Here is a 15,420-nt window from a genome sequence, read left to right on the forward strand (position 1 = left end):
AGCTGGGACTACAGGCGCCCGCCACCTCGCCCAGCTAGTTTTTTGTGTTTTTTAGTAGAGACAGGGTTTCACCATGTTAGCCAGGATGGTCTCGATCTCCTGACCTTGTGATCCACCCGTCTCGGCCTCCCAAAGTGCTGGGATTACAGGCTTGAGCCACTGCGCCCGGCCTGCAAGTCTAATTATTAATGAAGTTCAAACAATAACACATTAAAGCTGTACCATGCAGAAGCTGGTCTGGTATCACTACTCAATTGCTTAGGGACACCCTGGTTTTCACTAAATGAGCCGTAAGTGAGAACATATAAGGTCTAGTAAGCTTCTTTCTCTATAAAGCACACATTTTAGCAGCTCTTTTCCTTAAAATTAAAGAGAGACCAGGACAGGGAAGTTTTTTAAAGGAAGATAAAAGAAAAGTGGAGAATAATAATGACTCACTATTCATTGTCTCACATATCCACTGTACCCAAGTTCCCTACAGTACCTGGGAAATGCTGCTCAGTTTGCCCCTTTACATCCCTATTGTTGCAGTCTTGGTTAAAGAAGTCTTCATTATTTCTCCCCCAGACTATTCTAGTAGTATCCTAACTATTCTCCATATGTATTACCACTACCTTCACATTTCAGTCTTTTTGCCTCCAAATTATCTTCCTAAAACAAAACATTTCATCATGCAATTGTTTGAAAGTATCCATATCCTTTAGTCCACAGGTTCAAAGCACAAGACATCCTTCAGACAAGCTAGATCTATCCTATCTTTCCAATTACATCTGTCACCTTGATCCTTCATGCCCAATGTCCTCATGAAATTTCTCATTATTTCCCAAATACGCTTTTTAAAAATGATGCTTCTCTTATCTACATATATTGCTCTTGTTGCCTAAAACATCATTCCTTGTTTTCTCTTGCTAATCTTTCAAGAATCAAATGTCACTTTCTCTTTATTTTATTTTATTTTATTTTACTTTACTGTATTTTTTGAGACAGAGTCTCACTCCATCACCCAGGCCAGAGTGCAATGGTGCGATGTCACCTCACTGCAACCTCCGCCTCCCAGGTTCAAGCGATTCTCCGGCATCAGCCTCCCAAGTAGCTGGGATTACAGACGTGCATCACCATGCCTGGTTCATTTTTGTATTTTTAGTAGAGACAGGGTTTCACCATGTTGGCCAGGTTGGTCTGGAACTCCTGTCCTCGGGTGATCCACCCACCTCAGCCTCCCAAAGTGCTGGGATTACAGGTGTGACCCACCACGCCCAGCCTCACTTTCTCTTTCAAGTCAGCCCTGTCATTACCTCCCTCCTCTGCCTTTGCATCCTGTCCCATTTATGACCCTACAATAGCAACTCTTCTATGGCAATTATTTGTATGCATGTTTGTCTCCCCTACTTCCCAGTGAACCTCTAAGATTAACCACACAACATATTCATTTTTGCACCTCTAGTATGCAACAGTTTTTAGTCACTGTGGTCACAGATCATTTAAATAAATATTGGGTAAATAAACAAATGAATAAATGATGCTCACATGAAGAAATAAAATTAAAGTATGAGCTTAACTTTCAAAAATATATATATTAAACTTGGGGATAATAAGTATATATATCTCTTTTATTTAATGTCTAAATTCGTAAGAAGAAAGTTCAAAATGAAAGTAAGTGCAATGTTTATGGATTTCTAAAATAAGCGAGGGATACTGACACATAGTAAAACAGGATAAAATCCATAAGAAAATAAATAAAACTCAATGTTATTTAGCAAAGGGCTCACTACCATCTGGTGTTCCTTCAGAAACATGTAAATTTGATTTGAAGAACGTGGGGGTTCTCATGATGATGGTCTAGTTCTCTGGAAGTGAATCAGTGAACAAACCCATATGCTTTGCAGGATGGACACAATTAGAGTTCAGAAGTTATTGGCTTCCGTTTGGATTTTAGTGTGTACAATACAATGAAGAGGGGAGTGTCAAATAAAACAGTATTTTTCTTTTTTCTTTTTTTTTTTTTTTTGACACGGAGTCTTGCTCTGTGCCCCAGGCTGGAGTGCAGTGGCGCGATCTCGGCTCACTGCAAGCTCCGCCTCCTCGGGTTCACGCCATTCTCCTGCCTCAGCCTCCCGAGTAGCTGGGACTACAGGCGCCCGCCACCTCGCCCAGCTAATTTTCTTGTATTTTTAGTAGAGACGGGGTTTCACCGTGTTAGCCAGGATGGTCTCGATCTCCTGACCTCGCGATCCGCCCGTCTCGGCCTCCCAAAGTGCTGGGATTACAGGCTTGAGCCACCGCGCCCGGCAAAAACAGTATTTTTCATTTCACGTAGAAACAGAGTATAAGTTTTGATGGAAGTAGCAGCATACTTGGCTATAACTAATAAAGTATTATAAAATCTAATCGTTAAAGTTCTCAAAGATTTTTAAACAATGTCCACGTGAACCTAAACTAATATTAACAAAAAATATTCCTTTTAGAAAATATCTGATTGACAAGTTTATTTGCTCAAAAGGGCAGATACTTAGAATTTATCAGTCAAAAGACTGAAATCAAACTCAAAAAACTGACATAGAAATCACTTTGGTAAATGGAAGACTCTTCCACATGTCTCTACTACAAGTTATTATATTTAGAGAAGATTAAAAACTACAAGTAAATGCATAAGATGTTTGAAATGGAGTTAGCCAGACAGTATACACACATTAGTCAAATAATTGAGTTCAAATTTCCATTTATTTTTACATTAACATATTTACATATGGTTTTTTACTATTTCTTTCCTATCAGTGATACTCCAGGTTATAATGCTCTGATCATGTGATGCTACCTAAATGAAAGTTGAAATATCTAGCCAAGATTCAAGAAATAAAAGTCTAATATATAGGCATTCTGCTGTATTTAAGGCAAAGGGGCCTAAAAGCAGCTGTCACCACTATAGGGCTTATGGTCTGCACATAATGGTGGAGAAGCAGCGCGGGTTATAGACATGAGAGTGAACAGTTGAATACACATGCTTAAAAGCTCCTACAGGGCTCGAATGGTCCTGTTCTTAAAAGAAATATCACTCCTTTAGCTCTCCAAATACCAGAGTCAGCTTTGCTGTCTTTGCTCTGAAATGAGAACGCATTATTTTCCAACAAGAATGCCTAACCAGCACGTGTGCTAAGCAAGAGCTTTTGATTTCTTCTCTTTACGCTAAAATTGCCTAAACATAGTATAATATACTAAGCCAAGATAACTACAATTATCGTTCCTTTACTGGAATTATTTATTTTCCAGTAATAGTAGCTGAACAATAAGCTGACCCTAATCTCAGAACAAGACAATTCTCTAATTTTAAAATCACTCAGGACAGGTGTGGTGGCTCACCCCTGTAATCCCAGCCCTTTGGGAGGCCAAAGTAGGTGGATCACCTGAGGTCAGGAGTTTGAGACCAGCCTGACTAACACAGTGAAACCTCATCTCTACTAAAAACGGAAAATTAGTTGGGATTGGTGATGCATGCCTGTAATCCCAGGTACTGGGGAGGCTGAGGCAGGAGAATTGCTTGAACCCAGGAGGCAGAGGTTGCAGTGAGCCGAGACTGTGTCATTGCACTCCAGCCTGAGCAACAAGAGTGAAACTCTGTCTCAAAAACAAAAACAAAAACAAAAATAAATAAAAATAAAAATAAAATAAAATCACTTATATGGAAATATTTCATTGTGAAATACTGTAGTATATTCTCTCCCCCAAAACATACCTTTTCATTTAAATGCTACTGAAAATACAATGGGTCTTATTTAAAATATGCCATCTTTCATTATTTTTTAATTAAGGAGGAATTGCTTATGATTTAATAATCAAGAAGAAACTGACTGGTGGCTTCTGCTCCAATACTGATTCTTCAAAATGGAGCTTCTTCAACCATGCAAGGGCTTGTAGAACATGTAAAAGCCTAGTACCAGGTAAACACCCACGTTGCTCTCCACACACCCCCATTTCTAGGCTGCCTTCCTTTACACTCATTTTGATTTTGCTTTCCTGCAGTTCGGTCTATTTTTGGCTTTGTACTCTGATTCCTGACATGCCCCTCAGGCAAGCCTTGCTGGATGGCCCATGCTTGTCTCAGTTACCTCCTTCAGTTCATCTACTCAACTCAACCCTTACAAAATAAAATATTACCATGTCTGGGTAGAAGATATTCCCACTACCAGTCCCAGGCCTGCTGGGGTAAGCCTCTCCCACCTCCCACCACAATATAGGAGGGACTGCAGACGGGTCATATAAAAGAAAGAAAAGAAATATGAGATAAGATAAATATAATAAATTGACAACAGAGCACTAAAGAGAAGGAAGAATAGAGAATAAGTAGGTAAATCTATAGTTATCCAAATAAAATCTATAGTTATCCAAATAAAAGAAGAAAACTTGGCCAGGCGTGGTGGCTCAAGCCTGTAATCCCAGGACTTTGGGTGGCTGAGGTGGGCGGATCACGCGGTCAGGAGATCCAGAGCATCCTGGCTAACATGGTGAAACCCCGTCTCTATTAAAAATACAAAAAAGTAGCCGGGCGCTGTGGCAGGCGCCTGTAGTCCCAGCTACTCGGGAGGCTGGGGCAGGAGAATGGCGTGAACCCAGGAGATGGAGCTTGTAGTGAGCTGAGATCACGCCACTGAACTCCAGCCTGGGCGACAGAGCGAGACTCCGTCAAAAAAAAAAGAAGAAGAATAAGAAGAAAAACTCAACGCCTGTAATCTCAGCATTTTAGGAGACCGAGGCAGGTGGATCATGAGGTCATGAGAACGAGACCATCCCGGCCAATATGGTGAAACCCCGTCTCTAGTAAAGATTACAAAATTAGCTGGGCATGGTGGCGGGCACCTGTAGTCCCAGCTACTAGGGAGGCTGAGGCAGGAGAATCGCTTGAACTCAGGAGGCGGAGGTTGCAGTGACCCGAGATCGCACCACTGCACTTCAGCTTGGCGACAGAGTGAAAAAAAAAAGAAGAAGAAGAAGAAAAAAAAATACCAACGATGCAAAGATGTTCAGTAACCTCTCAATTATCAACAGAGAATGGCAGTACTAATTTCAAATTGAGGATTAATACAGATTTGAATAAGTTGTAGCAATTCTATTTGAATATCTCTTATGTATTAGGCATTATCTTGAATAATGAAGTCATTTCAAATAGAACTGGCTCAGGAAGAGCTAGGAATGTATTTAGATTTCTTATCTGGTACTCTCTCATACTGTTAAGGGGGGTGGGTCTTTGTTCTTAGAGCTCGGAAGATAGTGGCGGGCCGCTCCCAAGATGGCAGCAAGCCTCTTGTTCTCTGACCTGGGGTTCTTGGCCTCACGAATTCCAAGGAATGGAACCGTGGGCCATGCGGTGTTACAGCGCTATTAGAAGCCGTGGGTCACGGAAGAGAACCGTTGAACCCAGCAACTAGTGTTTGGCTTGATCAGGACGAACCCTTAGCCATGCAGGAACAATGGCGAGCCTTTATCTCCATTGGGAGCGGCAATGGGCACCTCACTGGATCAGGAGTGCAGCGGACACCCTGCCGGATCCAGAGGGGTGGAAGCCAATGGCGGGTCTGCGATGGCAGCATTGGGCAGTGATGGACCACGAGCCAAAGCTCAGCTCCAGCGGGAACAAACACAAACCAAAAGAGTGTGCAGTTGCAAGATTTAATACAGTGAAAGCAGAGCTCCCATACAACGGCCTCGGAAATCCAGCTAGTCCTGTCTCTCAATATCGCTACCTCAATCCACTGTACCTATGAAATGTCCATTCTCTCCTATGATGCAAAGTGCCACCCCATGTGGAAATGCAGAGGTGCTCCAGAGAAGAGTAACAAATGAAGAAAAATTTCAGAGCTTTCACCAAATTCTTTAAATAACATTTAAGTAAAGCATGTATTAAAATTCATGTACTTTAGCAAGTAAACTATAATACAAGAGTATTCCCTGTGAGTTATCTCTATTTAGGATGATAATGTAAAAATAGAGGAAGGTAACTGATGATCAGGGATTAGATACTAGCTAGACTTGAAAAACATGAGATTTAGGAGGGCTGGAGGAAGGCTATTCCCAGACAGAAAGGAGGCAAGCCTAAGGTATGTGTGGCTAATCTTGAGTCCACTTCCACTTTAGGTAGAGCAGAGATCCATGATGAGGTTGGAATCATCCATCTGAGCAGAGTATGGAGGGAGGATTTTGAGGAATAACTAAGTATTTGAACTCCATTTTCAATATTTAGGAGTCAGTGAGGGCCTATTAAGTATGGGAAAAGCAGGATGGAAACAATGTGAGGTCATACCCAACACTGGTAATATTGAGGGAAATTTTAATTAGGGCATAATTATGTATGTATGTATGTATTTATTTTGAGATGGAGTTTCACTCTTGTTTCCCAGGCTGGGGTGCAGTGGCACTATCTCGGCTCACTGCAACCTCCCCCTCCTGGGATCAAGCAATTCTCCTGCCTCAGCTTCCCGAGTAGCTGGTTTTACAGGTGCCTGCCACCACACCCAGCTAATTTTTGTATTTTTAGTAGAGATGGGGTTTTCACCATGTTGGCCAGGCTGGTCTCAAACTCCTGACCTCAGGTGATCCAGGACATGATTATTTAAATAAAAACTAAATTTGGGAAATATGGGACTTTTGTATTCAAAAGAAAGGAGTTCAGTATACATAATCTATGTGAAGAGATCTGTATTTATCATAGAAACAATTAACAAATATTAATCAAATGAAGTAAGGGTTAATGTGGTTTCTTTCTAATACAAAACTTCGAAACCAAGCAGAAATCAAATCTTTAGAGAAAAGTTCAAACTACTTCAAACCTTGCTTTAGATGGAGTGTAGTTTGCTTAAATAGAACAACTGAAAAAAAGCATAAAGTTAATAATCCTTTGGCCTTTTGCTACTTTATGCATCAATTCTGGAATTAGGGATGCTTGCTGAACATGCAGAACTTCAACTGCTCTCCTAGGGGATAAACAGCCTCACAATGTCTTTAAAAAATAAACAGTTTAATTGAAGAATTCAAGACAAGACATACACATACGAAACATCGAAATAACAAGAAGACAGTATTTTGGTGTCATAATGAATGACACATGGTATAATCATACTAGATGTTCATTTTGGGCAGAAAGAATTTAGAACCATCCTTTAAAGAAGGTGGGGCTTAAGCCACAACATAAGGGCTAGGAAGGCTCAGTATTATACAAAGAAAAGGGGAGATGATATAAGAGATAAAGATGTTTTTAAGAAACAGTGCTCGAGTTCAACTCAAATACTTTTGATGAGAGAGTGAAAAGGTGAATACAGTGTTATAATCAGAAACATGATGTACAGATGTACAATCATAGTCTATGGGAATGGTATCCCTGAAGTTGTGCTGTACACAAGTTGCCTGGTCCACTGAAGATTTTATATAGAGTTACTAAAGTTATTAAATTGGAACTTGGGTTAGGACAAAAATTAGAAATTACTTTTTTTTGAAAAGTGTATTTACGACTTCTCCAAAGGCAAGAATGCAATATAAAAATGCAGAAGGTGGCAGAGTGCAGTGGCTCATGCCTGTGATCCCAGCACTTTGGGAGGCTGAGGTGGGTGGATCACAAGGTCAGGAGTTTGAGACTAGCCTGGCCAACATAGCGAAACTCCGTCTCTACTAAAAATACAAAAAATTAGCCGGGCAAGGTGGCAGGCGCCTGTAATCCCAGCTACTCGGGAGGCTAAGGCAGGACAATCGCTTGAACCCAGGAGGCGGAGGTTGCAGTGAGCTGAGATCGCGCCATTGCACTCCAGCCCAGGCAACAGTGTAAGACTCTGACTAAAAAAAAAAAAAAAGAAAAAAGCAGAAGGTTCAAGGACTTATTGTTGAAAACTACAGAAGAAGAGAAACCCACCAAAGTGATAAGCAAAGAAAGGACCTGAAGAATACAGAATTATATTCTTATTATATTTTTACCCACATAGGTACCATTTGCCATGCTCCCCAATTCTTTTGCATAGAGTAGATTGATATTTCTGTGAAGTATTATTTTTCTTCTTCCTTAGGATTTCCTTTAACATTATCAGTAATCCATATCTCCTAGTGATGAATTATTTTAGCTTTTGTATGTCTATAAAAGCATTTCATCTTAGTTTTTGAGAGACATTTTTGCTTTTTGTTTTGTTTAGTATTTTTAACGTGTGGTCCCACTGTCTTATTGCTGGCACTATTTCTAAGGAGAAATCTGCTATCATACTTTTCTTTGTTTCTTTACACATATTATCTTCTTTCCTTTGGATACTTTTTAAGATTTTATCTTTATCAATGGTTTTGAGCAATTTCATCATAACATGCCTCGATGTAGTTTTCTTCATGTTTCTTTTGCTTGGAATTCACAAAACTTCTTGGGTCCGTAATTTTCACCAAATTTGGAAAAACATAAGCCATTATTTCTTCAAATGCTTTTTGCCCACCGTTCACTCCCATCCTTTCCTTCAGGTCTTCCAATTACACATTCATTAGGCCTTTTGAAGGATTTCACAGCTCACTGATGCTCCTTTCTCTCTTTTTTTAAATTTGCTTTTTCTTTGTATTTAATTTTGAATAGTTTCAACTGGTATGTTTTCAAGTTCATTAATCTTTTCTTCTGCAATGTCCCATCTGCCCTTCATCCTATTCCATATATTTCTTAGTTCTATCAGACATTGTAATTTTTATCTCTTAAAGTTTAATTTGGTTCCTTTTAAATATCTTGCATTTCTGTACTTATTTTTTTGAATACATGGAATAAAGTTACAATATTAATGTCTTTATCTGCCAATTATAAAATTTGGGGTGATTTCGAATGATTTATTTTACTCTTCATTATGGATCAAAATCTGCTTTGATCATGCAGATGAAGATGAGATCCTAGGCAACTATACAGCAATGATTCTCAACCAGGGGTGATTTTGCTCCCAGGGGAACATTGGACAATGTCTGCAGATGTTGTTTGTCTCAAATGAGCATGTCCTATGGGCATCCTGTAGAGATGAGGAATACTGTTGAACATCCTGTAATGCACATGACAGCCACCTATAACAAAGAGTTAACTGCCCCAAAATGCCAATAGTACTGAGTTTGAGCAATACTGCTGCAGAACACTAGGATGAAAAGAACACAAGTCTGTGAATGATCTCATGGAGCTGAGATGCATAAAGTTCTGGACCATGTGCTATCTCCACATACTATCACATAAAAAGAAAAAAATTTCTTATTTAAGGTACTGTGTTTTGGGATAAGTAACCAGAAATGATACACTGCCAAAATAAAAACTTAAAATGTCAAATATGTTTCTTGGCTTTGTGGCTGAGTAAAGGTCAAGGTGAAAAAATAAATATTGCAGGCTGGAAAACTAATGATCCTTTTTATGTCATGTCACAATATTTAGTAAAACTATTGCTTTTGATAACTTGGAAGGTAGACTGTGTGCCCATGATACCTGTCACTTCAGAAAAAGTGGTCTATAATCTAAACTGATTAAGTACAGTAATTTAAGGATATAGGATTAGAAAATCGAACTACTTGTACCCAAACAGAGGGTTTAAAAGGATCTACATTTTTCATAAGTATCTCTCACTAAGACTTCTCAGCCAAAACATACAGCCAGCTAAGAGGCAAAGATCAAATTAATGGTATTGCCTTCTCACTCAAGTTTGTGGTTTTAGCTAGCCTCAGGGTAACCACCATTAAAATGGAGGTAAAAAGGATGGGCCATTAAATGCAAACAGGTACACAAATGAAACAAGAAGACTTAGGAACTATGTTTAGAAAAAATCTTTAGATCTGTTTACTCAGAAGGAACTGAATGGAAGCAAAAAGACCACAAGTCGACAAAAGTATTCAGAGAATTATTTCCCAAAAGAAATCAAAATTGGTCTAAAAAAGAGTCATTTGTTTGATCACTAAAACAGCTCTTGGGCTTCCAAATCTCCACAAGCAGCAAGTTTTTGAAAGTGTGCAGCTCCCTAGGAGGATGTACTATTCTCTAACAACAACTTTATTATTTTTTTTTTTATTTTTTAAGATGAAGTCTCACTGTTTTGCCTAGGCTGGAGTGCAGTGGTGTAATTTCAGCCCACTGCAACCTCCACCCTCCGGGGTTCAAGCGATTCTCCTGCTTCAGTCTCCCGAGTAGCTGGGATTATAGGTGCCTGCCACCACAACCAGCTAATTTTTAAAATACTTTTAGTAGAGATGGGGTTTCACTGTGTTGGCCAGGCTGATCTTGAACTCCTGATCTCAAGTTATCTGCCCGCCTTGGCCTCCCAAAGTGCTGGGATTACAGGTGTGAGCCACTGTGCCTGGCCTCTAACACCAATTTTAGATATGGCCATGGAGGACAATGGAAAATGGTATAGTTCCTAGAAATTAGAACCAGGGCACAGCTACACAGGCTAACCAAGAAATCTCCTCTACTGAAATAGCAAGAATCTTGGAAATTCCTATGGACTGACTGTGACATGCTCCCCATTCTTCCGTCTTCTGAATGACAGCTTTTACTGCAGTATACTGGATGTGAGATGAACAGAAAACATGTTAGTGAACTGCGAGGGACCATCACAGACCTGAAAGTCAGGAATGTGCATCATTCAGGTATCCTTGACTTTGAGCAGATGAAGTAATCCAAGGGAGCCTTGGAATGTCTCCCTTGGGAGAGAGGGAGTATCCATGTGTGAGAATAAAGGTAATCACAGACACTGAAAAGTCAGTAGGGTAGACTATGATAGACTGCTGATTGTTTTCTTAAAAAGTTTTCTCCTGGCCAGGCACAGTGGCTCACGTCTGTAATCCCAGCACTTTGGGAGGTCAAGGCGGGCAGATCTCCTAAGGTTGGGAGTTCAAGACCAGCCTGACCAACAAGGTGAAACCCCATCTCTACTAAAAATACAAAATTAGCCAGGTGTGGTGGTGCATGCCTGTAATCCCAGCTACTCGGGAGGCTGAGGCAGGAGAATCTCTTGAACCTGGGAGGTGGACGTTGCAGTGAGCCGAGATCATGCCATTGCACTCCAGCCTAGGCAACAAGAGCGAAACTCAGTCTCAAAAAAAAAAAAAAAAAAAAAAAGTTTTCTCCTGGTTCCATAGATATAATAATTTTAACAGGGCACATGGCTGCTGAGTTGCAGACAATTATTTCCTAGTTCCCTTGCAGCTAAGTGTGGCCGTGGACAACATTTTTGTCAATGGAATGTGAATAAAAGTGATGTATGCAACTTCCTCACTATTTGCTTAAAAGGAAATTGCCTTCCCTTCACTTTTGCTTGAAATTTTCCTCTTCTTCTGAATTGAAAGATGTGTCTGACTTTAACTATGTACATGAGGACAACATCCTAAGAGATAATTGAACGAATTCATTATAGAACCTGAGTCCTTGAGTGATCTTATTTAACTGAGCTATCTGCCTTTTGGGGCCAGTCCTTTTCTCTCTAGACTAATATGTGTGGAAGAAATACACCATCTTTTTAAAGTCATTATATTTTTTATGGTTTCTTTCTTTTTTTGAGACAGGGTCTTGCTCTGTTGCCCAGACTGGAGTGCAGTGCACAATCATGGCTCACTGCAGCCTCAACCCCCCAGGCCCAAGTGATCCTCCCATCTCAACCCCCCAAATAACTGAGACTACAGGTATGTGCCATTGTGCCTGGCTAATTTTTGTATTTTTTGGATAGATGAGGTTTCTCTATTTTGCCCAGGCTTCTCTCAAACTCCTAGGCTCAAGCGATCCTCCTGCCTTGCCCTCCCAAAGTGCTGATATTATAGGCATGAGGTACTGTCCCTGGCCTATGCTTTCTCTTTTATGCACTCTCCTTCTAAAAAGAAATAAAAATCTTCCTTTGTTTTTTTGAGACAGGATCTCACTCTGTCACCCAGGGCTGGAGTGCAATGGCGCGATCACTGGAATGCAATGGTATGCCACTATGCCTTGCTATTTATTTTTATTTTTTGTAGAGACAAGATCTCACTATGTTGCCCAGGCTGGTTTTGAACTCCAAGACTCATGTGATCCTCCTGTCTCGGCTTCTCAAAGTGCTGGGATTACAGGCATGAGCCATAGCTCTTGACCATAAAAACCTTCTTAATCAAGCTTATGTATGACACAAATAAATGACTTTATTCTAAATTCATTTAGCTTTGCCAAAACCAAATTCTCTTAGTCAAGGAAAAGCAATAAAAGATAAAAAAGATCAAGGCTATGGGGGTTTTAGTTATTATATTTCCAGCACAAGGAGCATATTTCAGCCTTTTCTCAACCTGCATAAACAATATATCAAATAAATCTGTATATGCTTCAGTTACATTTCCTCTACTGGTTATATTATTCTGATAAGATCAACTGATTCCCACAGTGAGTTATCAAACCATCAACACTGTAATGGACAAAATTAGTCTATTTCATTCTCAAAAGCAATACCAGCAACTCTTACAGATAAAAAGGGTCACAAAAACATATTGGGCAATGACATCCTCTGACAAGTCTCTCAATAATATCTCCTTATGATCAGCTCACATACTCTGATTGGTCAGAGCGAAATGGAGTTTAACCAGAGCATTAAACAGTATTCAGGGATGACTTCATATATCTCAAAGATTATGACAGAATAAGTGGAAAGGCAGAATTCAGGAATCAAATATTATTTCAGCCAGTCAAGAGCAGAGAATATTTTAATTTCATGATCATTTTTGACAGTGAGTTCATTTTCATTAGCCTAAATTCAATTATTTGTTGATACAGCAATGGCTCTTGGTTGCTCTGGCTCTGCTTCTGTCCTATTCAACCAAGGACATTTTTAAATTGGGACAACTATCTTTGAACATACAACAGAATATGTTTAATTCAAACAAATTGAATTAAAAAACCTCTTTTCACTCACAGTATGATGTCAACATGGAATGGAGACTGATTTCACTATAATTTAAGCGTCTCCTGCTGTATAATGTAAAAAGGCATGGAATTTTTAGTGAGAGCCACCTGGCTTTTATTTATTTATTTGTTTATTACTTTTTAGATAACAGGTCTCACTACGTTGTTCAGGCTAGTCTTGCACTCATGGGCTCAAGTGATCTTCCCACCTTAGCCTTCCAAATAGTAGGATTACAGGCATGTGTCGCCATGCCTGGGCTTTGAGTATCAAGTGGGATATAATCTCTTCTTCACAGAGCAACTGTAAGGTTTAAAATAAACACACACACACACACACACACACACACACACACACACACACACACACACACCATAGCTCAGAAATTAAGAACACTGCCTCTGTAGTAAGACAGGCCCAGTTGTGATTGTGGTATGTCATTTGCCTGACTGAATGACTTTAACCAAGTTTTTTAATTTTTTATAAGTCTTAGTTTCCTAATCTGTAAAATGAGCATATTGATTCATACCAACAAGTCAATACAGTATTAATAGTAATTGAATCACTGATAAAACAGTAATACAGTATTAACAGTAATAGAATTATTCTTAAAATTAGGATTTCTTTTGATTAATGTCTGTAAAAAAATTAAGGGTCATACGTTATGCTAAGTGAAATATGCCAGAGATAAGACAAATACGATATAATTCCACTTACATGAGGTACCTAGAGTAGTCAAATTCATAGAGACAGAAAGCAGAATGGTGACCGCCAGGGGCTAAGGGGAGAAAGGAATGGGGAGTTACTGTTTAACAGGTGCAGAGTTTCAGTTTTGCAAGATGAATAAAAGATCTGGAGATGGATGGTGGTGATAGTTGCACAACAATGCCAATTTACCTAATGTCACTGAACTGTGTACTTAGGAATGGTTAAAATTGTACTTTTTTTTTTTTTTTGAGATGGAGTCTTGCTCTGTTGCCCAGGCTGAAGTGCAGTGGTGTGATATGGGCTCACCGCAACCTCCACCTCCTGGGTTCAAGCGATTCTTCTATCTCAGCCTCCTGAGCAGCTGGGATTACAGGTGCATGCTACGACACCCGGCTAATTTTGTATTTTTAGTAGAAATGGGGTTTCTCCATGTTGGCCAGGGTGATCTCAAACTCCTGATCTCAGGTGACCTGCCCACCTCGACCTCCCAAAGTGCTGGGATTACAGGCGTGAGCCACTGTGCCTGGCCAAAATTGTACATCTTATGTTATGTATATTATACTACAATAAACAAAAGTAAATCTAGTGAAGATTAGTTGTTTTTTTTTTGTTGTTGTTGTTGTGTTTTGAATCAGAGTCTCACTCTGTTGCCCGGCTGTAATGCAGTGGCGTGATCTCAGCTCACTGCAACCTCCGCCTCCCGGCTTCAAGCAATTATCTGCCTCAGCCTCCCGAATAGCTGGGATTACAGGCGCCCACCACCAGGCCCGGCTAATTTTTTGTATTTTTAGTAGAGATGGGGTTTCACCATCTTGGCCAGGCTGGTCTTGAACTCCTGACCTCGTGATCCACCTGCCTCGGCCTTCCAAAGTGCTGGGATTACAGGCGTGAGCCAACATGGCCTGCCGTGAAGATTAGTTTTAAAGTGCTTAGCACAGCATCAGATACATTTTAAGTGCTCAATAAATGATAGGTGTATTACTATTAATTTTATTTATTAAACATTTTTAAAATGATTTGAGAGCTCATTACAAACTGTTTAAATGCTACACAATTATATTGTTATTGATGGTAGCTGTCAAATTTTTTTACATAGATCCAACACATTGCTTAGATATCTGGAAATACCTGATAGAATGATCACAGTGCAGAGGTGTGAGTGCTAGACACATACCCCTACACACACACAAATACACAAACTAACATTTCACTAATGTAGAACAAATGAGTTGTTTATATTTAAGCATGGTTATAAGGAGATTTTTAGTTGAAATGAAAACAGTTTGGTGGTATTCATCTTGAAGTATAACAAATAAAATATTCCTTTGCTCCTAATTTTATTATATCGTTCTGTAAACACTTTTTTGTGTGTGTGAAAGAGACAAAGATAAATTTAGCCAAGCACTTAAACAAGAAACATGCAAATTATACAAAGATTCTTATCTATTCATTAAAGGACTGAACTGAAAGACATACACACATATACACACACCTATAGCATAGATTGACACAGTTGGCATGACAAATTTAGAGCATGTTTCCCTGTCTCTTTATTTTATAAGTTAGGAAATTAAGTGTTAAAAGGTTAGATGATTTGATTAAAATCCCACAGTAAATTGATGGCAGAAATGTAATTAAAGCCCCTCAGAATCGTATCCTGCGCATCCCCCTTAAATGTGCCATGGCAAAGGACTTGCCTCAGCCATTCTTCCTCATTCCTCTTCTACATGCTGTTCACTCTCATGCCCTATTCTCAGATTAGATGCCACCTTTGGAAAATATTTCCTAGTTTTCCCAGAATGAATCTGGCATCCTGCCTTTAGGCTCCCAAAGT

At 39.6% G+C, this 15,420-nt stretch overlaps 2 protein-coding genes across 10 annotated transcripts in view; both read right to left on the reverse strand.

Moving 5' to 3' along the window:
* Window positions 1–15,420, reverse strand: part of CACYBP (calcyclin binding protein) — a 753,822-nt gene that overhangs the window by 225,477 nt on the left and 512,925 nt on the right. The window lies entirely within an intron of this gene.
* The window catches only part of RABGAP1L (RAB GTPase activating protein 1 like), a 790,617-nt gene that overhangs the window by 209,511 nt on the left and 565,686 nt on the right, over window positions 1–15,420 (reverse strand). Inside the window, exon 19 of one of the 8 annotated variants that reach the window (XM_050767076.1) lies at window positions 13,509–13,656. The exons of the other annotated variants lie outside the window; for them this stretch is intronic. Within the exon in view, the coding sequence (XP_050623033.1) occupies window positions 13,546–13,656 (111 nt within the window). The 3' untranslated portion in view covers window positions 13,509–13,545. Of the gene's footprint in view, window positions 1–13,508; window positions 13,657–15,420 lie in introns of those variants that run through there. 8 annotated transcript variants of the gene reach the window in all.

The sequence above is a fragment of the Macaca thibetana genome, chromosome 1 (assembly GCF_024542745.1).
Source record: "Macaca thibetana thibetana isolate TM-01 chromosome 1, ASM2454274v1, whole genome shotgun sequence".
Lineage (NCBI taxonomy): Eukaryota > Metazoa > Chordata > Mammalia > Primates > Cercopithecidae > Macaca > Macaca thibetana.